Below are 27,299 nucleotides of genomic sequence, written 5' to 3' on the forward strand. Positions count from 1 at the left end.
AGAGAGAAAGACAGAAAGAGACAGAGACAGACAAAGACAGAGAGAGAGACAGAGGAGACAGAGGAGGAAGAGGAGAGAGAGAGAGAGACAGAGATAAAGAGACAGAGAGAGATTCACAGAGAGAGAGAAACAGAGAAAGAGATGGGAGACTGGGGGGAAGAGAGGCTGGAAAGGCCAGTGCTTCCTGTTAAATACCCCTCCATTTTAAGCTGGACAGAGGGTGGTGCTTAAGAGTGGTCTTACACCTTAGAGCAGGTAACTTCCAATGGCGATCTACATACTGGTCCTTTCTGACTTTTCAACACATCATTTCCTGTCCTCCAGTGTCCAGGCCAAAGTCCAAAGTTTAGTGGAAGAGAAGATAGGGACAAGATACAACAAGAGTGTGCAAGGGAAGCAGAATCACAAGAGCAGGAACCTCCATCCATTTAAAAGATTCTCTCTCTCTCTCTCTCTCTCTCTCTCTCTCTCTCTCTGTCTGTCTCTGTCTCTCTGTCTGTCTGTCTGTCTGTCTCTCTGTCTCTCTCTCTCTGTGTCTGTCTGTCTCTCTCTCTCCATTTCTAATTCTTTGTTGGAGGAAGTGCTAATATTAAGAGACTAAAGTAAGTAAAATTTAATATGGAAGATGTTTTGTGTTACCATTGCATTTTTTTTCTATGAATGATAGAACAGAACTAAATTGTTTATGTAAACTAGGCTCAAAATCATTAAGAGGTATTTGATTAGACTATGCACTCCTAAGCTTTTAAGAACCCTAAAGGCAATATTTTGCAACTAATTGGTTTTGTAATAAAAACTTGGGCTAAATTATAAAAGTTCAGTGAAGTGAGAAAACTGAAATAGTACATGGATTTTTGTCTCATTTAAATGAGATGTGTTCTACTGAGAGAATTGTAGCAAAGCAGAATTTAATACAAATTGCTTTAGTATTTAGTTAAAAAATACTATGTAGATAATAAATAGATCAGGAAAACTTTAGTTAAAATCCAATCTCAGAAATATTAGTTTGTGATTTTAAGCAAGTGACTTCACTTCTTTTTATTTCAATTTCCTAATCTTTTGCTGTGAGGATCGCTTTATTGTATATACATAGCACGGTGGCTGGTACATGGAAAATACTATATAAATGTTAGTATATGGAAGCACTCTATGTTAAATTGCAATCAATGTATAATGACCAAAGTGAAAAAACTAAATGATTTTCTATATAATCCAATTTGGAAATGCATTTGAAGTGATTTGGCAGGTGAAATACTTTGTTTCATGTTTTAATTACATGATATATATGTTATTATTGTGTTTCTTTATTTCTTCTTATATAGTAAAATTTGGGAAACCATTGTATGTGAAATATAATTAGAATAATAATATATTAATCTGAATGCTGTTTGATTATTAATTGTTGTTAAAGGAATGTGGCAAAATGTTTGAAAACTTTACTGAGGTATACTTGCTTTAAACTGGATAAACATAATTTGATGATAGGAGAAAAGTAGCAGACACCTTAAGTTAACTTTATTTCTATCAATAGGGTTGATAACATGTAATAAAGTTCAGAATTACTGAAATATAAGAGACTAGAACTGTCCCTGTTTAAGTAAAAGAGTTGCAGTAATGTATTTTAGTGAATAGAGCACAGTCCTGAAGTGAGGAGGACTTGAGTTCAAATATGACCTCAGACACTTAGGAATTACCTAGCTGTGTAACCTTGAGTAAGTCACTTAACCCCATTGCCTTGCAAAAACCTTTAAAAAAAGAATGTATTTTATCTGAGATTATTTTACCACAATTTATGAAAAATTATGTAACTCTACCTGTAAATAAATAGACTTTACTGAAAGTATACATTTCAGCTAATTTAATAACAATTGACCTTAGATTGAAAAGTCTCATTCTTGCCCCAAATGAATAGGAAATACAGATTGGAGACTTAACAACAGAATTTTTCTAATTTCTCCCTACTTTTCCCTTGTTTCATTGCTTTCACAGACAACCTCCCATACATGATGCTGCATACATGCTTATTATTTTAGGGGCGGGGGTTTGCAAGGCAAATGGGGTTAAGTGGCTTGCCGAAGGCCACACAGCTAAGTAATTATTAAGTGTCTGAGACTGGATTTGAGCCCAAGTACTCCTGACTCCAAGGCCGGTGCTTTATCCACTACGCCACCTAGCCGCCCCATGCTTATTATTTTAAAAAGTTTTATTGATACTTTTTGTTTTTGTCTCACCAAAACTACTTTAAGTAATATTACCTTTCCTTTTTATCAAAGAATTCTACTAAGTAACAAATGTTGTCTGCATTAATAAAAGTTTCAGAATGTGGTTATTCTTAATTAGTAAATGAAGGAGAAAGGAAATGTACTTATATTACTTATTATTAACTCCCTCAAAGCTATAAATAGTGAAACGGCTATTTGAGGCAAAATTTCATGGGACTATAATTTGATATAATTTGATTTCAGGTGTGATTGCCTGAATTGTCATAAAACCAGTAGTCTACTATTCAAGGGAAATGCCATGTGCTTCCCAAAATGGAATATAATCCATCCTTAGGAAAATTTGGGAGGACAGCCTTGATATAGGCAAAGGTAAGATGGTCTTAACTCTATTTTTCCCGTTATGTTATTTACTTTCTAAACAAGAAATTTTCCTACCTGTTTTTTTTTTTTCTCAGACATACTATATTATTCCATGAATAACATGGAACTTTGTTTATGACTCACTGCCAGATAAAACTCATGCTTAGAATAAAACAGGATAATTTTCCTCTGTTATGGTCAATTTGTGCCTTTAAGGGGACAGTCTTGATATTTTCATAAAAATGTCCTATCTTTTCCTTCCATAGCAACTTTCTATAACAAGGGTGCATAAACAATGGAAGTTTTGTTATCGCAAAACTAGATCCATTAATAGGTTAATATTAAAATATCTTTGAATTATGATAATAGGAAGCAAGTATGAAATATCTTGCATGTTTTCAACTGAATTTGTAGTCGATTCCATATCCTAAGCAACTAAGTTAATGAATTCTAGGACTTTTCACCCACTTGCTACCAGTTATATTTTCTTTTTGCAAGGCAAACGGGGTTAAGTGGCTTGCCCAAGGCCACACAGCTAGATAATTATTAAATGTCTGAGACCGGATTTGAACCCAGGTACTCCTGACTCCAGGACCGGTGCTTTATCCACTACGCCACCTAGCTGCCCCTACTAGTTATATTTTCTTGGATTAAATTAGCTTCTTGAAAAATATTCTTTCAAAATGATATGGGCATAATTTGCTCAAAAGAGAGTAGTAAGATAAAGATATAAAAGTTTTCTATGTAAACGGAGTAGTCAAATTTGAGAAAGCAAATTTGAGAAAGTTCTCTAAGAACTGATATGCCCACACACATGTGTCTATATCTTATTGAATTTCAAATGTTTCTAATGTGATATTCAGGTCTTGATTATGTTTTAGTGACACATTTTTAGTATTGGATTTAGAGTTTTACATATGCAATTGTGAGTAGAATTATAAAGAAATTTTGAATCATCTTTATCCTATTTTGAAGTCTCTGTCTAATAATTCTAAATGACCATAAGTCAGGTCTTTGGGGATTTGTTTTTAGATTTTTTTCCTTTAGTCTTTTGATGTCACTTTCCATACCAACTGCAGAGTTTGATAAAGATTAAAACATCAAAAAGTATGTAAAAATTAAAACTTTTCCAGGTGAATTGTGGGTTCCTAATTTGATGTTCCTCTTATAGATCTATTTTTTAATATAATCAGAATCGTAAGACTTGAGTTGGTTTTCACCATTTGAACTATTTGCTAGAAAAATAAACTTAGAAATTTGTATTAAACTACACCATCTACTCCCCTCCTTACTTTCCCCTTGTTTCATTGCTTTCACAGACAACTCTCAACGGCAACCTCCCATATATTATGCTGTATACATGCTTATTATTTTTAAAAAGGTTTATTGATACTTTTTGTTTTTGTCTCATTACAACTACTCTAAGTAATATCACCTTTCTTTTTTATCAGAGAATTCTACTAAGTTACAAATGTTTGTTTCTTTTAAAATTTTCTTTGGTATCTTTTGTTTTTAACACACACTAAAATTTACCATATCACCAAAATTACTCTAAATACTCCTTGCATTCCATTTCTCATAGTACTTTCATATTTAACAAATGCTACTTTTAATTTTTTAAAAGAAAGAAAAAGATGAGAAAGAAATCAATAGAATCAATTAATACATTTAAAAAAATCTGAAAATATTTACAATTTTTGCAGACCTGACATGTTGTCATCATTAAAACTGCCAGTGTATCCAGTATCTGCTATTGATTTTGAGCCAGAGATAGTCTCAGTTATTTCTAAAATAAAAAGAAAAATATTGTGTGGCTGGAACAACATCTCCCAGAAATACTTCTTACCTACATGAAGTTATCTTAAAAGCTAATAACATGAATAAGGAACATTTTTACACAGTTATAATGTTTGGGGTTATATCCCAATAATATCTTTTAATGTGCTCATTCACATTTAAGGCTGAAATCACATTTTCCTCATTTTGTTCCTTTTCCTTGATGACTACTGGATATTTTCGAGAAGAAAAAAAGACTAAGAGTAAGGAGACTTCGGTTTAAGACTTAATTTTATTGCTGAGTTACTGTTTGGGCAATTTATTTATGCTCTTTGGTGTATTTTTCTTAACTGAAAAACAATTGGGTGGAAGCTATAATTCTTTAAGTCCTCTTTGTACCTTTTCTGTATCATTGCTGAAAAGATTTGGAGATTTATCTGCTAGTTGCAGCAATCATTACACCAAAGAAGGTTATTTAGGAAAACTACATTTACACACTTCTTTATAATCTAAAAAAATCATGCCAATTATCAACTGCTGATCCATCCATGGATTAATTTAATAGGTACTCTATTGATCTAAAATGTTAGCCAGAGGGGTAATAATGGTTCAAAGGTAAGAAGAGACACTCAACCTACACAGGTTTTAGATACATTCCCAAAACATCTCTGAGTCGGTTTCTAATTAATTCTTTTGTGGGACAGGGTATGTGGTTTGTACAAGGATTCTCTCCCTCCCTCCCATCCCCCCCTTCTCTCTTCCATAGTCTACCACCTACTAAACACATTACCTCATTATTCTGATTTTTTTTCTGTTTACTGGAATTTTCTTACTATTACTTTGTTCAAGGCAATTTTGACATCCTTATTTCTTAAACTGTAAATGAGGGGATTTAGCATGGGCACAATGATGGAGTAAAATACAGAAGACATTTTTCCCTGATCCATGGAAGTGACTGAAGATGGTTGCAGGTACATGAATGCACAAGAGCCAAAGAAGAAACCAACTGCTATAATATGGAAGCTACAGGAACTGAAGACTTTTGATCGACCTTCTGTGGATTGAATTTTCGTAATGCTTGTAATGATTAAAACATAAGACCAGATAATGATTAGTGTTGGGACAAGGATATTAAATGTACTAGAAACCAGACATACAACTTCATTGATGTAAGTGCTAGAACAAGAGAGCTTCAGGAGTGGAAGAAGATCACAGAAATAATGATTAATTATATTTTCCTTACAGAATACCACTCTAAGCAGGCAGCCTGTGTGAGCTGTGGCCCCAGTTAGACCTAAAGCATATACCCCACTCACCAACTTTGAGCACACTTTATAAGACATCATAAGATTATAAAGAAGAGAATAGTATATGGCAACATAGCGATCATATGCCATCACAGCCAACATTTGACATTCAGAAATTACAAACAAGACAAAAAAATAGAACTGAGTCATGCATGCAGGATAAGAGATGGTATTCTTCTTTGATAAAAAGTTCATCATCATTTTGGGTGTGATGATAGTTGACTGACAGAGATCAATGAAAGACAAACTGCAGAGGAAATAGTACATAGGAGTAGGAAGGTGAGAACTGAGTATAATGAGTATTATCATGCCCAGATTCCCCACCAATGTGACAACATAGACACCCAGGAACAGGAAGAAGAGGGGCAGTTGGAGCTCTGGCTGGTCTGTCAACCCTAGGAGAATAAACTCAGTCACTAGTGAATAATTTCCTTTCTCCATTCTTTTTAAGTGTAGAGTAATAGAATTCAAGAGTCTGTGAACATGAAAAAAAAAGAGGATGTTGTCATTCTTATGTGTCAAAAAGGAATACAGACAAAAGAGTAAAATTTTAATGTAGATTCATTTTATCTTTTTGCTTTTACTAACTGTACTTTGACCATCAGTTTCATAGTTTCATAATTCATGTAAAGGAAACTATTTGAAAGAGCCCTTCATTATTTTTCAAATATACAGTAAATATACATTTTCATTCTTTTAACCATTCATAGTTTTAAAGTTCTTTGTTCCCAAAGTAGATATTGCCCGTATAAAAATCTTAGAGAATTTTGAGGCTGTAGTTCACATAGCTAGTAAGCTAAGAGATCGCACCTAAATTTAAGTCTTACTTGATGCCAATCCTAGAAGTTATTCTACTGAATGTTAAATAATAGTTTAAGTTATAGTCAGAACTACTTTACAGTCAGAAAGACAATGATGATCCAAGGTCTAAAACCGGTGCAGTTCAGGAAGGTAATAAGTAAATTACCTGTCATCTTTTCATTTTCACTCTTATGTATTATAAAACTCTGTCATGACCTAAAGGATTTTGCATGTACAAAGTATTGCTGGAATTTGCCAATTCAGAAAATATGGTCTCTGTCTCCTTTTTTCACAGTAATGAAAAAGGATCACAGAGAAACAAAGCTATTGCTAAGGGCAAGCAATTTACAACATACATGCTGAGGACAAAAATCTGGTTGTCCACCATGGGAAGAGTTTTCAGGGATTTGAGACAGTTTTTGTTATAATGGCAAATTTATATGATGGTAAACCAAGGATTTTCTAAATGCTTAATTTTTGGCAAAGTTTTTAATAGAGTAAAAATAATGGGAAAATATTGAATTGAACAAAATTGAATTTTGCTGGTCTTATAATGAATAGTCATTAAGAATTCTCCAGTAGAGTGTAGAAATTCTTGTTTGGGAGCAGGTAGGTGATGCAGTAGATAGAGCATTGGCCCTGGAATCAAGAGGACCTGAGTTCAAATCTGGCCTCAGACACTTAATAATTACCTAGCTGTGTGACCTTGGGTAAGTCACTTAATCCCATTAACCCATTGCCTTGCAAATCCAAAAACAAATAATAAATGAAATTCTTATTTGGTCTACTGCACTTAGATACTGTGGATAAAAACATGGATAGTATGCTTGTAAAATTTGAACATAATTCAAAGCTGGGAGAGATGAGTACTTTAACTGTTTGCTCAAGACATGATCCAAAGCTATCATGACAAATCAAAAATTTGACTGAATCTAATATGATGAAATTTAATAGGGGTATAAATATTAGCAGTAAAAAATAAGTTTCACAAATTCAATGAAAGAGATATGGGTTTTTTTTAGGTTGTTTTTTTTTTTTTGTAAGGCAAACGGGGTTAAGTGGCTTGCCTAAGGCCACACAGCTAGGTAATTATTAAGTGTCTGACGCCAGATTTGAACCCAGGTACTCCTGACTCAAGGGCTGGGTTTTATCCACTATGCCACCTAATCACCCATAAGAGATATGTTTTAAAGTCAGTTTGGCAAAGATCTATAATTCTTAGTATACTACAAAGTCAATGTATCTAAGAAATGTAATGCATCAGTCAAAAATTTATTTAATCTCAGTCTATATGAAGAGAATCCAAAAGTACACTAATAAGGAGGTGATAACTTTATTGTCTTTGGACAAACTACATATGGGGTAATTTGTCCAGTTATGTTTAACATAGTTTAGGAAGGGAATTGATAATTTGGAGATAAAAAAAATCAATGAGGGTTATGAATAATCTAGAATACAGGCCATAAAAGGATAATTCAGATGACTTATGAGATTTTAACCTGGAGAGGGGGAAGGATGAAGGGGACATGATAATTATTTCCAAGTATTTAAGGACTCATATTCAATTGGACTAATCCAATTTATCACACACACACACACACACACACACACACACACAAACACACAAAGAAATAAATGACAGTTCTAAAGAGATGTATGTATTTAGGCTTGATGTGAAGATAGATAAATTCTCTAACAATCATTCACAACCTAAATTAAGACAAGTTTCCTGGATAGTGGTTTTGAGAAGATCTTCAAGTGGAAGAAGGATAACAAACACTATTGTAGAAGGTTTGGAGGAAGTTTGGACTATTTGCAAGGTCCCTTCAGACTCTAAAGTGCTACAGTTCTGTCATTCTACAAAATCTCCCTCTTGTTTTTTAAAGTTTTTGCTAGGCATTGGGGTTAAGTGGCTTGCCCAAGGCCACACAGCTAGGTAATTATTAAGTGTCTGAGGCTGGATTTGAACTCAGGTACTCCTAACTCCAGGGCTGGTGCTCTATCCACTGCACCACCTAGCCACCCCTTCTTTTTATTTTTTAAACCACCTATACCCAGTCTTCAGTCTCATGTCATTGTTAGTGATGCATAGAATAGAATATGAAAATGTCTTTTCTTTTGAAAAGGTCCTAAGGTTCCATGAATTTCTTCTTTAAATGGAAGAATGATTTCAAAATAACCAACCACTCACCTTCTAGCATTGAATCATAGAGCTTCTTCACCCACAGAGTCCTGGAAGGTAAATGTCTTCTATGAAGATTAATGTGGCCCTGTCAGAGAGGCCTCCAATCCTGTTTACGTTCGATGGGAATTAAGGCACAGAACTAAATCTCTGAAATGCCCTCAGGATTTATTTGATTTGAAAATGATTATTTCTAACTTCAACTTTATCTAGACTATCCCCTTATGGTTTAGGCAAAGAAACAGTGTTTGTCAATTGTCAATAAAGCCATATCTTAAGGCCTTTAGAGATGTTTATAAGATTCCTGGGACTAATTAGTATAACAGAGGCATCCACAGAGATTCATCTCATACGGGATTCCCCTTTTCTGGGAAGATGTCATTAATATATTCCTCTAGCTCTTAACTCTTTCTTATTTACTCTCGATGTATACAGTAGAATATGAATCCTAAATAACATATAAGAAATGTTGGTATCTGAAACCAATTTATTTGTTTTGGAATTTGGAAGTGTTGGTGTAGTATCTGAGATATAAAAGTACTCCTCATGGTTGAGGTTACCTGAACTCATTGGCCATGGTAGTTGAGGAACTTTGACAACTCTAAATCTTTTGGGAAGGAGAAAAAGGGGATAAAAGAACTATGAAAATGAGATGTTGAACTTATTGGAGAAGATATAAATTGAACTAGACATCCAGAGTTGGCAGCAATAAAGATCTCAACAAGATAGAGGATGAGTGACAAGGATAGATAGAATGTTCAAAGGTAGCATAGTCAGCTAGAGAATTTATTAACTTCTATTGCTTATCCTATATGTTAGAGGGTGAAAGCATTTTCAGCTTGAAACAGGGTGCCAAAATTTGTCTTGTCTTTAGGAAAATGTTAGGTTTTGGAAAACAAGAGAAAATGGAAGAAATACCAAAGAAATCTAGAATGAAGGAGTTTATTAATAGTAGAAAAGAATTCTAGAGTATACAATAGAAAGGGACAAGTTGGAATAGCTTAGGTTTAAGTTAATAGTAGCACCTATTTAGTTGTTGATCCCAATATATCTACTGATCCTTTCTGGCTAGTGAATGGATCCACTGTCTAAGAAATATGAGTTGACTTTGTTCCTGTCGATGTGTAGTGGAAGAGAGCTATGCTTGTCAAGATACCCAAGTGTACTCTAGGATAGTCATCAGATTTTTTTTTGCTAAGTTAAGAAGCAAGTATACTCAGTGATGAATTTTGCTACCACAAAAAAAAGTATTGATCTTCTGCAAATCAGACCATGGACAAAACTCTAGGATTCTTGTGCTAGATTATTCCTGGCAATGTAGAAAATGGTTGGACATAGAGACCCAAAGAGAAGCTAAATTTTTTATAAGACTGTGGTAGAAAGTATGAAAATATTGCTTTTATCACAGCAAAAAATAAGAATAGCTTTTATTGTTATGATGAAAATCAACTGTGAAACTCAACTTTTGAAGAGAAAATCTGATGATAATTCTTGGAGATTAAAGAAGGGGTTTTTGTTTTAGTGAATTGTTCAGCTGTGCTAAATTCATCTACCTGCTGCTTTTGTAACTTTGCCCAAACTGCCAAAAACATTCTTTATGGGCTAAAGATTGTCAATCTCACCATTTGACTGATACTCTTTAACCCATAATATATTAATAATCATTTATTCAATTAGGACCAGTATTTTTTTAAGAAACCTGTAGGTTGTTCAGTTGCTGAAAGGCATGACTGATGAATGAGATTCCCTGGGGTACATGCCTTTCAATCCTGGGTGGGAGACTTTTCCCAACTAGAGAACCTTACAAAGAATTTAGTGTAAGGTGAATTCTAGCCCATTTTGTTTCATTAAGCCAGATCTAAGCAGAGGTAGCCCTCCTTTTGTCTAGATTGCTCTGGGTAAAATAGTATGGATAAGAGATAAGGATCTTCATCCACGACTGCATCAAAATCACATGACCCATCCCCTCATTAGAATAGTGCTAACTCAGACTTCTGGCCAAGATGGTATAGAGAAGTCAGTGCTAAGGTCTACTAGTTCCCCCTCAGAAATAATATGAAAGAAAACTCTTAACAGAAATATGATCAACAAAATCCATAAAGAGAAGCTAGGAGAAGAACTTCTACATCAAGGTCTGTCTCCAGGGATCGTGGGTGAGCCAGGGGCAGAGAGCAGAGAGTCATTGTGGGGGTGGGGTGGGAGCTGGCTCACTAACCTATCAGCTGTGGAGACTTTGACTGTGGGAGCTGGGGCCAGAGACTGCAGATTTTCTGGGTGTGGGAGCGTAGGTCTGGGGAGGCCTAGTAGGGCTGGAGGGCAAGTTCCAGCATAGAGAAGATCTGGAGTGCAACTAGACATTGATCCTCTGGGCTTGGGGCATGAACTCCATAATTTCAGTGGAGCCCTCTTCCCAGAACAAACACAGTAACAGCTCTCCCACCCCAATCAGGCTCAGGTATGGGCAGCAGAGCTCCCTCAACTGAATAGGGAGATTAACATACTTGCCCCTGGGCCCAGCCCACATTGTTCAAGGGTAATTCAGACCCTGCTGCTCACCCCACCCCCCAGGCCTAGGAAGAGGGCCTTAAATCAAGGCCACAGAAACTCCAGAGAAATTAACCAGCACCCCCTACTGACCAGTTCACTTAGGGTTACTAAGCACAGTGAGCAAAACTTCTAGTGCCCTCCTGGCCTGCCCACTTGGAGTTACTAACCCAACTGAGCAAAGCCTTTAGGGTTTTCAAAATCAAACCTCAATGAGCCAGGCCCTCCCCCCAAGACAAGATCCTAGGAAAAGGAAGAAAGGCCAACAAAAAGGGGGCCCACTGAAAGCTACTTTGAAGAAACAGATCCTAACATAGAGCTAAAAAAATCTGAAGAGAATACTAATTGATCTCCTGCCCAGAAAGACTTCCTAAAAGAAATCAGGAAGAAGTTTAAAAATGAATTGGAAAAACTGGGAAGAGAAATTCAAGAGAAAATTAACACCTTGCAAGAGAAGTTTAACATCTCACAACAAAAAAATAAATACTTGGAAAATACAATTGAAAAATACAAAAAGAAAATAATTCTCTCAAACCTACACTTGGGAAAATGGAAAACTTCAAAAATATAATTGACCAATTAGAAAAGGCATTGCAAAAGGTAAATGAAGAAAATTCATCTCTAAAAAAAAGAATGTAATCTGTGGAAACTAATGATTTCATGAGATGACAAGAATCTGTTAAACAAAAGAAAAAAATTGAAAAAATGTAAAATGCCTCATTGGCAAAACCACTGACCTCGAGAAAAGAACTAAGAGAGACAACCTAAGAATCATTGGGGTTCCTGAAACCATTGAAGAGGGAAAAAAGCCTGGACTTAATATTACAGGAATTAGTGATGGAAAACTGCCTGAATATCATGGAACCAGAGGATGAAATAGTTATTGAAAAAATATATTGATCTCCTCAGTTGTCTGTAAGGTGCTCGGTTCTTCTTTGGAAGCTAAGGCCGTGTTGAGGTGACTCCACTTCAGCTGGCAGCTAGCACCAGTACAAACAACTCTCCTTCATCCCCCGAAATGGCCATCTCTGAGCTTGCCTGCATCTACTCCTCCCTCATCTTTCACTACCATGAAGTTACTGTCACAGAAGATAAAATTAATGCCCTCATTAAAACAGCAGGTGTGAATGTTGAACCATTCTGGCCTGGATTATTTGCAAAGGCTCTGTCTAATGTCAGCATTGGAAGTCTCATCTGCAATGTAGGAGTTGGTGGACCTGCCCCAGCAGCTGGAGGTGCTGCCCCTGCTGGAGTTGCTGCTCCTGCTAGTGCAGTTGCCCCAGCTGAGGAGAAGAAGAAAGAAGAAGCCAAAAAAAAAAAAAAGAAGAATCCGAGGAGTCTGATGATGACATGGGTTTTGGTCTGTTTGACTAAATATTTTTTGTAACATTAAATAAAGGGCTTAATTCAAAAAAAAAAGAAAAGAAAAAATATGTATCGATCCCCTCTGGAAAGGGATGCTAAAATGAAAACACCAAGGAATATTGTGTCCAAATTCCAGAACTATCAGGTAAAAGAGAAAATCCTGCAAGCAGCCAGAAAGAAACAATTTAGATACCAAGGAGCAACAGTAAAGACTACACAGAACCTAGCTGTTTCAACATTAAGGGATCAAAAGGCCTGGAATGAGATATTCCAAAGAGAATGGGAACTTGGAATACAGCCAAGAATCCATTATTCAGCAAAACTGAGCCTTCTCTTCAAGGGGAAAAGATGGGCATTTAACAAAATATGAGACTTCCTATTCTTCCTGATGAAAAGACCAGAGCTACATACAAAATTTGGACATCAAACAAGAGACTCATGAAAAGGTAAAAAAAGGGTAAATAAAAAAATTAGTATTCAATAAGATGAAACTGGCTATATCCCCATCCTGGGAGAAATATTCTCATAAGTCTTGAGAATTATAACTCTATTAGAGAGAATATACTTAGCCAGATATGATGGACACTCATGACTTATCCATGACTCTGATAGAATGATTTAAAAACAATGCCTTCTTAAAAAGGAGGGACAGTAAAGAGATGGGAGGATGGAAGTGATTGAATGGGGGTGAATCACATTACATAAAGAGGTACAAGGGACCTATTGTAACAGAGGAGAAGAAAGGAGGAGGTGAGGACCACTTGAATCTTACTCTAATCAGATTAGGCCTAAAGTTAACATACACACTTTTAGTTAAGTTGAGAAACTTATCTTACCTTCCAATTATTAAAAGGGGAAAGGGGGAGAGGGGAGGAAAAGAGGAACTAACAGAAAGAAGAAGGGGTAAAGGGAAAAGGGAAAGAAAGGGGAGGGGGACTGGATACAAGGGGAAAACACACTGAGGGTGGTGATATTCAGAAACGAAATACTGGGGAATATGGATAAAGTGAAAAAAAATGGGAAAATATAAAAGGAAAATAGCATGGAAGGCAATAAAGAGTTAGTAATTATAACTTTGAATGTGAATGGGATGAACTTTCCCATAAAACGTAAGCACATTGCAGACTGGATTAAAAACCAGAATCCTACAATAGGTTACCTACAAGAAACTCATTTGAAGCATAGAGAGACATACAGAGTAAAGGTTAAAGGTTAGAGCAAAATATATTTTGCTTCAGTTAAAGCGAAAAAAGCAGGGGTAGCAATCCTTATCTCAGAGAAAGCAGCTGCAAAAATAGATCTCATTAAAAGAGACAAGTAATGAAACTATAGACAGTGAAGCAATTTCAATACTAAATATGTATTCACCAAGTGGTTTAGCATCCAAGTTTTTGGAGGAGTAGTTGAATGAATTACAGGATGACAGACAGCAAAACTGGTGGTAGAACTCAACCTTCCATTCTCAGATTTAGATAAATCTAAACATAAAATAAACAAGAAGGAAGGTCAGCAGGTAAATAGAATGTTAGAAAAGCTAGACCTTTGGAGATAAATTGATAAACCTTTGGAGAAAGTTGAATTGGGATAGAAAGGAATATACTTTTTTCTATAGTACATGGAACTTAGACAAAAATTTACCATGTACAAGGGCATAAAAGTCTTATAATTAAATGCAGAAAGGTAGAAATTGTGAATACATTCTTCTCATATCATAATGCAATAAAAATCACATGCAATAATGGGCCAGGGAGAGATAGACTTAAAACTTAATAACCTCATTTTAAAGAATGAGTGGATCAAACAACAAATTATAGAAAGAATTAATGATTTCATCCTAGATAATGACAATAATGAGACATCATACCAAAACTTACAGGATACAGCCAAGGCAGTTGTCAGGGGATATATTATATCTTTAAATGCATATGTGAATAAATCGGAGAAAGATGAAATCAATGAACTAAACATGCAAGTAAAAAAAATTAGAGAAAGAAAAAATTAAAAGCTACCAATTAAATACCAAATTAGAAATTCTAAAAATTAAAGGAGAAATTAATAAAATAATAAACAAGAAATCTATTGAACTAATTAATAAAACCAAGAGTTGGTTTTATGAAATAACCAATAAAAGTGAAAACCTCAGTTTAATTTGATTAAAATAAGAAAGTAGAAAACCAAATTACCAGTATCATATGTGAAAAAAAGTGAATTCATCATTAATGAAGAAATTAAAGTAACAATGTGGGAATTATTTTGCTCAACTGTATGCTAATAAGTTTGATAATCTAAGTGAAATGGATGAATATATACAAAAATATAAGTTGCCCAGGTTAAATGAAGAGGAAATTAAATACTTAAATAATCCTATCTCAGAAAAAGAAATTCAACAAATCATTATTGAACTCCCTAAGAAAAAATCTCCAGGGCCAGACAAATTCACAAGTGAATTCTATCAAACGTTTAAAGAATAATTTGTTCCAATTCTATATAAACTCTTCAGCAAATTAGGTGAGGATGGAACTCTGCCTAACTATTTCTATGACACCAATATGGTGCTAATACCTAAACCAGGCAGAGTCAAAACAGAGAAAGAAAATGATAGACATCTCCCTAATGAATATGGATGCAAAAATCTTAAATAAAATCTTAGGAAAGTGATTACAGCAAGTTATCACTAGGATAATAGACTATGACCAAATAGGATTTATCCCAGGAATGGCAGAGTTGGGTTAGTAATAGGAAAACTGTCAGCATAATTGACTATAGAAATATAAACCTAACAGAAATCATATGATTATCTCAATAGATGCTGAAAAGGCCTTTGACAAAATACAACACCTATTCCTACTAAAAACACTAGAAATCATAGGAATAAATGGATTGTTCCTTAGAATGATAAGGAGTATCTATCTGAAACCATCAACAAGCATTATATGCAATGGGAATAAACTAGCGGCATTCCCAATAAAATCAGGGGTGACTGGGCCTTTCTTCCCCTTCTGCCCCCCCTTTTCTCCCCTTTCCGGGTTTGGTTTCTCCCCTTTTCTCCCCTTCTTCCCCTCCCCCTTTTCCCCCAGCCCCTTCCCCCTCCCCCCCTCCCCGGCCCGGCCTGGCCCGGCCCCCTCCCCCCGCCCCGGGCCCCGGGGGAAATCCCCCGAAGAAGAACCCGCCCCTGGGAGCGTGGGAGCCGGAGCCGGAGCCCGAGAACTATTCTGTAACGCAAATAACATTTTTAAAAGAAAATAAAATTGAAAAGAAAGAGAAAAGTAGAACTGTTGAATACAACGAAAAGTCTGAAATTATATGCAAGGTTGACCTCCCATCTCAGCAAAGGAGTGGGGTGTCCATAGACGTTGCTATATTCTATTGAAGATGTCCAACAGTAACACTACTCAAGAGACCCTGGAAATAATGAAAGAATCAGAAAAAAAAGCTGGTGGAAGAGTCTGTAAGCAAGAATAAGTTTGTATCCAAGTCACCAAGTAAAGAAGAGATTGAGAAGGAGGGTGAGGATACTAGTATTCGGCAGGAGACACAGAGACGGGCTTCCAACCATGAATGTGCCAGAAAAAGAGCTAAGTCTAACTCTAAACTGAAAGTAGTGCGGAGCCTGGCGGTGTGTGAGGAGTCTTCTCCTTTTGTTGATGGGCCACTGGAAACCCAGGATATAATTCAGTTGCATATCAGTTGCCCCTCTGACAAAGAAGAAGAGAAGTCTATGAAAGATGGCTCTGAAAAGGAAGAAAAAGACAAAAATAAAGAAAAGGTCCCAAGGAAAATGCTGTCTAGAGACTCCAGTCAAGAATATACAAACTCCACTGGAATAGACCTACATGAATTTCTAGTAAATACACTGAAAAAAACCCCGAAGGGACAGAATGATGCTGCTAAAGTTAGAACAAGAGATTCTGGAATTCATTAATGACAACAATAACCAGTTCAAGAACTTTCCTCAGATGATCTCATATCACCGGATGCTATTACACCGGGTTGCTGCCTATTTTAGAATGGACCACAATGTTGACCAAACTGGAAAAGCTGTCATCATCAACAAAAGCAGTAACACAAGGATCCCTGAACAGAGGTTCTCAGAGCATATCAAAGATGAGAAGAATGTAGAATTTCAACAGAGGTTCATCCTGAAGAGAGATGACACCAGCATGGACCGGGATGATAACCAGATCAGAGTTCCATTACAGGATGGAAGGAGGAGCAAGTCAATAGAAGAGAGAGAGAGGAGGAATATTAAAGGGTTCGAGAGAGAATATTTGCCCTAGAGACTGGCCAGAACGGATATCTAAATGACATCAGGGGAAACCGTGAGGGGCTGAGCCGTACTTCAAGCAGCCGACAGAGCAGCACAGACAGCGAGATCAAATCTCTGGAGCCCCGACCTTGGAGCAGCACAGACTCAGATGGCTCTGTCCGTAGTATTCGGCCACCTGTGACCAAAGCCAGCAGCTTCAAGTGGGATCTCCATTCTCACACGGGGTGACAGCATTGGGAGCAATAAAGGAGGCAGTGCAGGAAGAATCTCCAGACCAGGCTTAGCCCTGGGTGCTCCAGAAGTGTGCAGCCAGGTGGCCTCCTCCCAGCCTTCTCCCCTGCACTCCTCAGCAGCAGCAGCAGCAGCAACAGCCGCCCCTGAGCAACCACATGATCTCCCAGACTGATGATCTCAGCAACCCCTTTGGGCAGATGAGCCTTAACCGACAAGGCTCCCCCGAGGCATCTGATCCATCTTCAGCACTGTTCCAGCCCCCACTTCTCTCCCAACACCCTCAACAGCCTGGCTTCATCATGGCCTCCACAGCCCAGCCTCTCCCAACCTCCAACTATTCCACCTCCAGCCACTCTCCCCCAGCCCAACAAGTCCTGCAGCCTCAGGGCTACATACAGCCCCCACAACAGATACAGGTTTCTTACTATCCTCCTGGGCAGTATCCCAACTCTAACCAGCAATACCGACCTCTGTCTCACCCGGTGGCCTACAGCCCCCAGCGTGGTCAGCAGCTGCCTCAGCCATCTCAGCAACCGGGGTTACAGCCCATAATGTCCAACCAGCAGCAATCAGCTTACCAGGGCTTGATGGGTATCCAGCAGTCACAGAAGCAAGGCCTTCTCAGCAACCAGAGGAGCAACATGGGGGGCCTAGTGGTCCAGTATACTCCACTACCTTCATACCAAGTTTCCGTGGGAAATGAGTCCCAGAATGTGGTCCAGCAGCCCTTTCAGCAGTCGGTGCTGGTCCCTGCTAGCCAGTCAGCCCAGGGGGGCTTACCAGCAGGGAGCATGCCTGTGTACTACAGTGTGATCCCACCAGCACAGCAGAATGGCACAAGCCCTTCAGTAGGGTTTCTGCAGCCCCCTGGCTCTGAGCAGTACCAGATGCCTCAGTCTCCTTCCCCCTGCAGCCCACCACAGATGCTGCAGCAGTACTCAGGAGTGTCCCCATCTGGACCAGGTGTGGTGGTCATGCAATTGAATGTCCCCAGTGTTCCCAATGGTTCCCAGACCCCACAGACCCCATCTATGGTTCAGTGGAGTCACTGTAAATACTATAGCATGGACCAGCGGGAGCAGAAGCCAGGAGACCTATACAGCCCTGAGAACAACCCCCAGGCCAACACACAGATGAATAGCCCTATCACATCTCCCACTCAGTCCCCTACCCTATCTCCCCTCACCAGCCTCAGCAGCATCTGCACAGGACTCAGCCCTCTTCCTGCCCTTACACAGTTTCCCCGACCTGTTGGCCCTGCCCAGGGTGAGGGGTGCTACTCCCTCCTGGGCCAGCCATTACAGTACAATCTGTCCATCTGTCCTCCTCTGCGCCATGGCCAGTCAACTTACACTGCACACCAGGGACAGACTGGAATGAAGCATGGAAATCGAGGGAAGAGACAGGCACTCAAATCTGCCTCCACCGACCTGGGGACTGCAGATGTTGTCCTGGGGCGGGTGTTGGAGGTGACAGATCTCCCTGAGGGCATCACCCGCACAGAGGCTGACAAACTCTTCACGCAGCTCGCCATGTCCGGCGCCAAGATCCAGTGGCTCAAGGATGCTCAGGGGTTGCCAGGCGGCGGGAGCGGGAACAGTGGGGGGGGGGGGGGGGTCGGGGGGGACAACAACGGGACTGCCGAGAACGGCCGGCACACAGACCTCGCTGCCTTATATACCATCGTGGCTGTGTTCCCCAGCCCCCTGGCGGCCCAGAATGTCTCCCTCCGCCTCAACAACTCCGTGAGTCGCTTCAAACTTCGAGTGGCCAAAAAGAACTATGACCTGAGGATCCTGGAGCCGGCCAGCTCCCAAGAGGCAGAGGAAGGGAAGAAGCCAGCACCGCAGGGTGGCGTGGGCAAGGGATGCAGAAAAAGCACAGACGGAGATGACGTTTCAGATAGACTTGGGAACCTGCACAGAGCTAGGGAGATTGAGCCATAGAGACAGTGAGACAGGCAGACACAGACACATACATACATATGTGTACACACACACACACACACACACACACACACACACACACACGAGACTCAGTCTGGGGTTTTCTTAGCCACCTTTTCCCTCTCTGGGTGTCTCCTCTCTTCTCTGCCTCCCTCTCCTTCCTTTTTTGGACATCCCATTTTCCTCCATCCTGGCCCCCAGTGCATTTCTTTCATTTTGGGGAGGGTGGTATGAGGGGTCCTACACTCCCCCATTCCTCCCCTTCCCTGCCACCTCATCTCCTCTTCCTCTTTTTGGTCTTTATGAATATATTTATATGGACAGAATTAAAAAAAAATTGATTTTCCCCCTCCTTTCACTTCCCCCCATCTTGTCTCCTCTATCCCATGAGTTAAAACCTGTGCCTACCCCTTCTCTATCCACCCCAACCCCCCCAGAACACTTGTATATTGTTTGTTTGAGGTTCCTGCAGCAGTAACAGACACAGTATTTAATTGCACATACAGATGTTTGCTGGGTATGTTCACTGTAAATTTTATTTAATCTGGGATTTTTTTTGTTTGTTTTGGGGGGTTGTTTGGGGGATTTTATTTTATTTTTGTTTTGTTTTTAAATATAAAAAATCATCTGTCAAAAAAAATCAGGGGTGAAACAAGGATGCTCATTATCACCACTACTATTCAATATTGTGTTAGAAATATTAGCTTCTGCAATAAGAGAAGAGAAAAAAATTGAAGGAATTAGTATTAGGAAGGAAGAAACAAAATCCTCATTCTTTGCAGATGATATGATGGTATACCTAGAGAATCCCAAATAATCATCTAAAAAATTTCTAGAAATACTTAGCAACTTTTGCAAAGTCACAGGATAAAAAAACCCTCATAAATCCTCAGCATTTCTATATGTTAATAGCAAGATACAGAAGCAAGAGCTAGAAAGAGAAATCCCATTCATAATAACTTCAGACAATATAAAATGCTTGGGAGTCTACCTTCCAAGGCAGACTCAGAAACTTTATAAAAACAATTACAAAGCACTTATCTTATAAAATCAAGCTTAAAAAACTAGGCAAATATCAACTATTCATGAATAGACTGAGCTAATATAATGAAAATGACAATTCTACCTAAATTAAACTTATTTAGTGCCCTACCAATCAAAATTCTAAAAATTTGCTTTAATGAGTTAGAAAAAATTATAAGTAAATTCATATGGAGAAACAAAAAGTCAAGAATTTCCAGGGATTTAGTGAAAAAAAGTGCAAAAAAAGGTAGCTTGATCTTCCAGATCTAGAATTATATTATAAAGCATCATTCATCAAAACTGTCTGGTATTGGCTAATAGAGTGGTGGACCAGTGGAATAGACTAGGTGCAATAGCAGGAAATGATCATTGTAATCTGCTGATTGATAAACCCAAAGAGTCCAGCTTTGGGGATAAAAACTCTCTCTTTTATAAAAATTGTTGGGAAAATTGGAAGTTAGTATGGCAGAAACTTGGATTAGACCAATACCTCACACCCTATACCAAGATAAGATCAAAATGGATACAAGATTTAGACCTAAAAGACAATATTATAAGTAAACTAGGAGACCAAGGAATAGTTTACCTATTAGATCTATGTAAAGGGAAGCATTTTATGACCAAGGAAGAAATAGAGAACATCATTAAAAACAATCTAGATAATTTTGATTACATTAAATTAAAAAGCTTTTGCATGAACAAAACCACTGTAACCAAAATCAAAAGAAATGTAGTAAACTGGGAAACAATTTTTACAACTAGTACTTCTGACAAAGGACTCATTTCTAAAATATATATAGAGAGAACTGAGTCAAACTTATAAAAAAAACAATCCATTCCCCAAATGAAAAATGGTCAAAGGATAAAAGTAGGCAATTTACAGATGAGGAAACCAAAGTGATCTATAGGCATATGGAAAATTGCTCTAACTCATTACTGATTAGAGAAATGCAAATTAAAGCAGCTCTGAGGTACCATCTCACACCTCTCAGACTTACCAATATGACCAGAAAAGACAATGTCTAATGTTGGAAGGAATGTGGGAAATCTGGGACACTAATGCATTGTTGGTGGAGCTGTGGACTCATCCACACCCAAAGGCCAATAAAAATGTGCATACTCTTTGGTACTGAGGTCATTAAAAAGGGTAAAAACATCACTTGTACAAAAATATTCATAGAAGTTCTGTTTGTGGTGGCAAAAAATTGGAAATGGAGTTAATGTCCATCAGTTGGGGAATGACTGAACAAATTGTGATATATGCACATTATGGAACACTATTGTTCTATTAGAAACCAGGAGGGATGGGAATTCAGAGAAGTCTGGAGGGATCTGCATGAATTAATGCTGAATGGGATGATGAGAACCAGAACATTGTTCACCATAACAGCAACATGAGGTTGATAATCATTCTTAATGGATTTGTTCATTTCATAAGTAAAACCATCAGAGACAATTTTGGGGTATCTTTGATGAAGGATACCATCTGTTTCCAGAGAAGGAATTCTGGAGGTTGAACAAAGACCAAAGACTATTATCTTTAATTTAATTTTAAAAAAAGTTATCTTAGTATGTATTTTTGCTGTCTCATAATTTATTGTATTTTATTTTCCTTAAGGATATGATTTCTCTCTCAACACATTCAATTTAGATCAATATATAGCATGGAAACAATGTAAAAACTAACAGACTACCTTCTGTGGGGGGTTGGGGAAGTGAAGTGAGATTAGGGGAAAAATTGAAAAATTGCAAAATAAAAAATGAATTTTAAAAAAAGTATAGGACTATTATAATATTCACTCTTCTCATTAATTGTTAACCAATTAGAGTTGTTGACTAGCATCAAGAATACCTACACTTCCAAATCATTGAGTGGATTTTCATGTGGGGTGTTCAGCATTTGAGAGGGTCATTATAAGAAGAGATTAGTTTTCATTTCTACTTTGGTTATGAGAAACAGGAAAAAAGTCTATGTCTTACAGAGACACAGCTAGGGAGTATGAATAAAAAAACTAATGTTAGCTGATATATAAAAAGAGGCCATGAAGTGAGGAATGCAGGTTTATAAGAAAAAGAATAGACTAATTTACAACAAACTATGAGTAATCTGGATTTACAGGTTGTAAATCAAGCTAATTTACAACTGACTGAACACACGGAATCTCTCTATAGAGAAGAAGATAAAATTACAATAGGAAAGCAAGAAATCATAGTTAGAATATTGGGTGAATTAGTGAAAAAACTGGAATCTATGTGTCAGATTCCTATATCTGTGTAACATCTCTTAATTGTTGGTTGCCAAATTGAGGGGAAGTGTAGGTTTGATAAGGAAAAGAGATCCACATGGAGAGAGAATTGGGTACTTCCACTAGGCCTTTGGCCCCTGCAATAACCAGCTAATTAGGGACATGGGAGGGACTCCTATCTAGATAGGAAATAAAAGGCTATGATTTTGTTTTCCAATTGTGCCCATTTCTATTTGGGATACCTTTGTAAAGGATCCTCTTTTTTCAGTAATGACTGTTCTGAGTTCTACATAAGGTGTTTGCTTCTTACAGTCACTTCTCATTTTTATTGATTAGTGCTATTATTATTTATACTATTATTAATTTCCCAGAAAGTATGTCTCTCAAACTTTTCATCTATCACCATGGTCAATGTACTTTGGACCTCATTTATATCTGATTGTTGTCCTGGAATCCTAAGCTTCCAAAAGAGAAACAAAGGATCCAGGAAGGAAGGATCATCCCATTGAGGTATTTAGAATTGAACTGCATTAGGAATAAATTTATCCCATCTGTGGAATAGATGCATAGGGAATAAATGGTTAAAGTGTATAGGTTGCTAATTTCTACCAGTTTCGGAGTAACCTATGTCATCTATTGATTTATCAGGGAAACATTTTCTTCATTGCACTGGCTATGTAAAGAACTTTGCTGCTCTGTAAAGAGCTCTTCTGGACATCTTCACTGAGCTTCTATTTGCAACTATTTTCTGGGATTTTTTTCACTGAGCTGCTTTCTTCTAAGTATCTCTGTTGTTGCTCTTTGCCACCAACTGTCTCATCCAAGCAACCTTTCCCCTCTTGGAAGAGAATTCAGGTCCTGTAATTCAGAATTCTAGGATAGTCTCCATCTACGCTATCAGAAAAAGTCGACAAGTCCCAAGCATCAATATTTTGTCTTTTAAATTCCTTTTCTTCTATTTTTTCTTTTGGATCCTTTCATCTAAATCTTTTCATTCTAAATCTTTTTATTTGAAATTCATTTTAACTTTTGTAAAATCCCTAAATTACTAACATTCCTTTAAATGATCCTAAGGATGACATTTAATAAAACTGCAAAGAAGGCAGAGTGAAGAGTTAACTTTTCTTCTTTCTTAATGCTACTGCCTGCCATGCAAATTGGCTGAAGAGTAAACTTCAAAAGGTGGAATGAAGTTGCTGGAGATCTTTACTCTTTTCTTTCCTCCAGGAGCCCTAAATCACTGTCTTCCTAATACCTTTGTTTTAAATTCAGTGAATTAGAATAGCATTCACAGGGTAATCAAATTTAGAGGTAGAAGAGATTTTAAAGATTATTAAATTCAACCATGTTATTTTATAGCTGAAGAAACTGAAATCCAGAAAGTTACAGTGATTGCTTAAGGTTACAGAGGAAGCAAATAATGTTTAGTCTCAGGTTCTTTATATTCACTGAATTTGTCACTACCTCTTACTCCATATTATACTAGTATCAGCATTTTTATTTTATATAGATTTTATTCTATATATTATTAAACTTTTTTATTTTTCATTCTATATATTATGAAATTGGTCATCATTTTGGTTCTCTTCCATGGATTAAAAACCCAGAGTTACTTTTGGAAGGGAGTACTAGTTATATGGCTATTGTTATCATGGAGTATAGTCTGGTTTGTGCCCTTAAAATATAATTCTTTGAATTGTAGGGGCTGATTTTCATTTGTCCTTGTATTGCCAGTGACTACTTTAGTCTTACAATCAATGATATTAATTTTCTTAGGATAAAAATGAAATAATAAAATTTAGTTTATAAGTGAAATTTTATTCCCTAGCAATTTATCAAACCCATGGTGGATATAATCACATTCAAGAGATCAACACTGATACAGAACTTGGGGACCATATTTATACAGAAGAGACAATTAAATGAAGGAATTTGGGGGCCTAACCAATCAGATTATATTTTTTATATAAAGGTGTCACTAATTTGATTTATAATTTCTTTATCTTATTTACAAATATTGCATTGTAAGAAACCTGATAAGAGTTAGGAAAGAAGGAAGGATTTTTGTATCCTCTTCTGGGGTAGAACATCAATTCCTACTTTCGTTGCATAAGTTTAGAGCTATTATCTATACAACTGAGAAAACTAAACTTCCATAACAATGAGGATTTTTACCACAAAAGTGATGACAAAAACCACATACTAACCTGACTAGCTATAAGAATTTATAATTTTGGGGGGGGTAGGATTAAATGAGAATTTTTTGTTTTTATTGCCTTGATATTTTATTTTTCCAAATACATGTTATGGAAGTTTCCCAACATTCATCCATATACCTATGTATATTTTTAAGTCACAAAATTTCCTTCCACCCTCTCTTCTCACCCCCCTCAGCAGCAAACTGTCAGGTTAATATTGTACATACACTTTGTACTAAAATGTTTACAGATTAGTCATTTTTGGTATGAAGAATTAGGATTAAGGGAAAGAAATACATGAGCTAATTTTTTAAAAGCGAATGTACTGTTCAGTAGATTCTGAAGAAATTTTGTTTTGCTTTGTTTTTCTTCCTCTGGTTGGGGATATCATTGTATATAGCTGGTCCAATAAGGTTGTCCTAGCTCTCTGAAATGAGAACAGCTGAGAACAACTGCATACATCAAGTTTGATCATCACACAATGTTGGTGTCAATGTGTATATGTTTCTCTTGGTTATATCCACTTCCCTCAGTATCAAATCCTCTGATTCATTCTATGCTTCTCTAGAGTCAGCTATTTATGGTTTCTTATAGAATTTGTTTAACAGTTCCCCAATTGATGGACATCCCCTCAATTTCCAATTCTTTGCCATTACAAAAAGAGTTGCTATGAATATTTTGGTGGGACTTTTCCCATTTGTTATGATTTCTTCTGAATATAGGTCTAGAATTAGAATTTCTGGGCCAAAGGGTATGAACAGTTTTATTGCTCTTTAGGCATAGTTCCATATTGCTCTCCAGAATGATTGGATTACTTCACAACCCTACCAGCAATGCATTAATGTCCCAATCCTCCCACAAACTCAACATTGATTATTTTCCCTTTTTGTCATTTTAGCCAATCTGATAGGTGTGAAATGATAACTCAGGGTTGTTTTAATTTTAATTTGCATTTATTCAATCAATAATGATTTGGAGCATTTTTCCATATGATTATATATAGCTTTAATTTCTTCATTTGAAGACTGTCTATTCATATCCTTTGACCAGTTATCAATTGGGGAATGATTTGTAACCTATAAATTTGAAGCAGTTCTCTATATACTTTAGAAATGAAATCTTTATCAGAACCCCTAGTTGTGAAGATTGTTTTCCAGCTTTCTGCTTTCATTCTACTTTTGGCAACACTGATTTTTATTAGTGCAAAACATTTTTAATTTAATATAGTCAAAATCATTCATTTTGCAGTTTATAATGTACTCTCTTTCTTGTTTGGTTATAATTTTGTCCCCTTTTCTGTACCCACTTTGACCTTCTTTTAGTATAGGGTGTAAGATATGGGTTTATGCTTAGTTTTTGCCATACTATTTTGAGTTTTTCCAACAATTTTTGTCAAATAGTGAGTTTTTATCCCAGAAGCTGCTATCTTTGGGTTTTTGAAACTGAAGTCATTTATTACTGTTTCTTTTGAATTTATCCTATTCCACTAATCCATTACTCTATTTCTTAAGCAGTGTCAGGCAGTTTTGATGACTGCTGCTTTAGTTTTAGAGCTGATAGAGCTAGGCCACCTTACTTTTTTTTCATTAATGTCCTTGCTATTCTTTACCTTTTGTTGCTCCGGATGAATTTTGTTACTATTTTTTTCCTAGCTTGGTAAAATAATTATTTGGTTGTTTGATTGGTATGGCACTAAAGAAGGAATTTAATTTGGATAGAATTGTCATTATTATTATTTCCTTGATCTAACCATAAGCAATTGACATTTTTCCAATTATTTAGATCTGACATTATTTGGGTGAGAAATGTTTTATAACTGTGTTCATATAGTTTCTAGGTTTGTCTTAGGAGGTAGATTCCCAAGTATTTAATGTTGTCTACAGTTACTTTAATTGGACTTTCTCTTTCTATCTCTTGCTTTTGGGTTTTGCTGTTCATATATAGAAACAGTGATGATTTATGTGGGCTTATTTTATATTCTGCTACTTTGCTGAATTTGTTAATTGTTTCAAGGAGTTATTAGATGATTTTCTCAGGTTCTCTAAGTGTACCATATACCATCTGCTTTGCTTCCTCACTGCCAATTCTGATTCCTTCAATTTCTTTCTCTTCTATTTTTGCTAGAACTAATATTTCTAAAATTATATTTAATAGTAATAGTAATGACATCCTTGTTTCACCCCTGATCTTACTGGCAATGCTCCGAGTTTATCTTCATTACTTATAAAATTTGTTGATGGTTTTAGATAGATACTACTTAGTATTTTAAGGTAAGCTCTATCTGTTCCTAAAGTTTATAGTGTTTTTAATGGGAATTAATATTGTATTTTATCAAAGATTTTACAGCATTTATTGAGATCTTCATATGATTTCTGTTGGTTTTGCTGTTGATATGTTCAATTATGTGGAGTGCTTACTAATATTGACCCAACCATCCTTGCCTACCTGGTATAAATCCTGTCTGATCATGGTATGTAATCCTACTAATAACTTGCTGTATTTTCATTGCTAAAATTTTATTTAAGATTTTTATATAACTGTTCATTAGGGAGAGGGATCTATAATTTTCTTTGTTTTGGTTCATCCTGGTTTGGGTATCAACACCCTGTTGGTGTCATAAAGAATTTGGCAGAACTTCTCCCATTTTTCCAAATAGTTTATGTAGAATAGGAAGTAAATGTTCCCTAAATGTTTGGTAGAATTCATGTGTAAATCCAAATTTAGACCTGGAGCCTTTCTTAAGGAGTTTCTGGATGGTTTCTTCAACTTCGTTTTCTGAAATGAGATTATTAATGTTAGTTTCTCTTCTGTTAAACTGGGCAGTTTGT

General features: G+C 36.8%; 2 protein-coding genes and 1 pseudogene across 2 annotated transcripts; 2 read left to right on the forward strand and 1 right to left on the reverse strand.

Annotated features, from left to right (window-relative positions):
- Positions 1 to 5,173: 5,173 nt before the first annotated feature.
- LOC141488035 (olfactory receptor 8G50-like) lies at positions 5,174 to 6,163 on the reverse strand. The gene has a single exon (XM_074187717.1). The coding sequence runs from the start codon at positions 6,104 to 6,106 to the stop codon at positions 5,174 to 5,176; it is 933 nt and encodes a 310-aa protein (XP_074043818.1). The 5' UTR covers positions 6,107 to 6,163.
- A 6,047-nt stretch (positions 6,164 to 12,210) lies between these two features.
- On the forward strand, positions 12,211 to 12,623 carry LOC141488039 (large ribosomal subunit protein P1 pseudogene; annotated as a pseudogene).
- Positions 12,624 to 15,929: 3,306 nt separating this feature from the next.
- Positions 15,930 to 19,004, forward strand: LOC141506669 (R3H domain-containing protein 2-like). Its single transcript, XM_074213635.1, is given in 6 exon segments — positions 15,930 to 15,983; positions 15,985 to 16,425; positions 16,427 to 16,783; positions 16,786 to 17,022; positions 17,024 to 17,154; positions 17,156 to 19,004. Coding segments are annotated over 6 exon segments (3,069 nt in total).
- The last annotated feature ends 8,295 nt before the right edge of the window (positions 19,005 to 27,299 follow it).

The sequence above is a fragment of the Macrotis lagotis genome, chromosome 1 (assembly GCF_037893015.1).
Source record: "Macrotis lagotis isolate mMagLag1 chromosome 1, bilby.v1.9.chrom.fasta, whole genome shotgun sequence".
In the NCBI taxonomy this organism is placed as follows: Eukaryota; Metazoa; Chordata; class Mammalia; order Peramelemorphia; family Peramelidae; genus Macrotis; species Macrotis lagotis.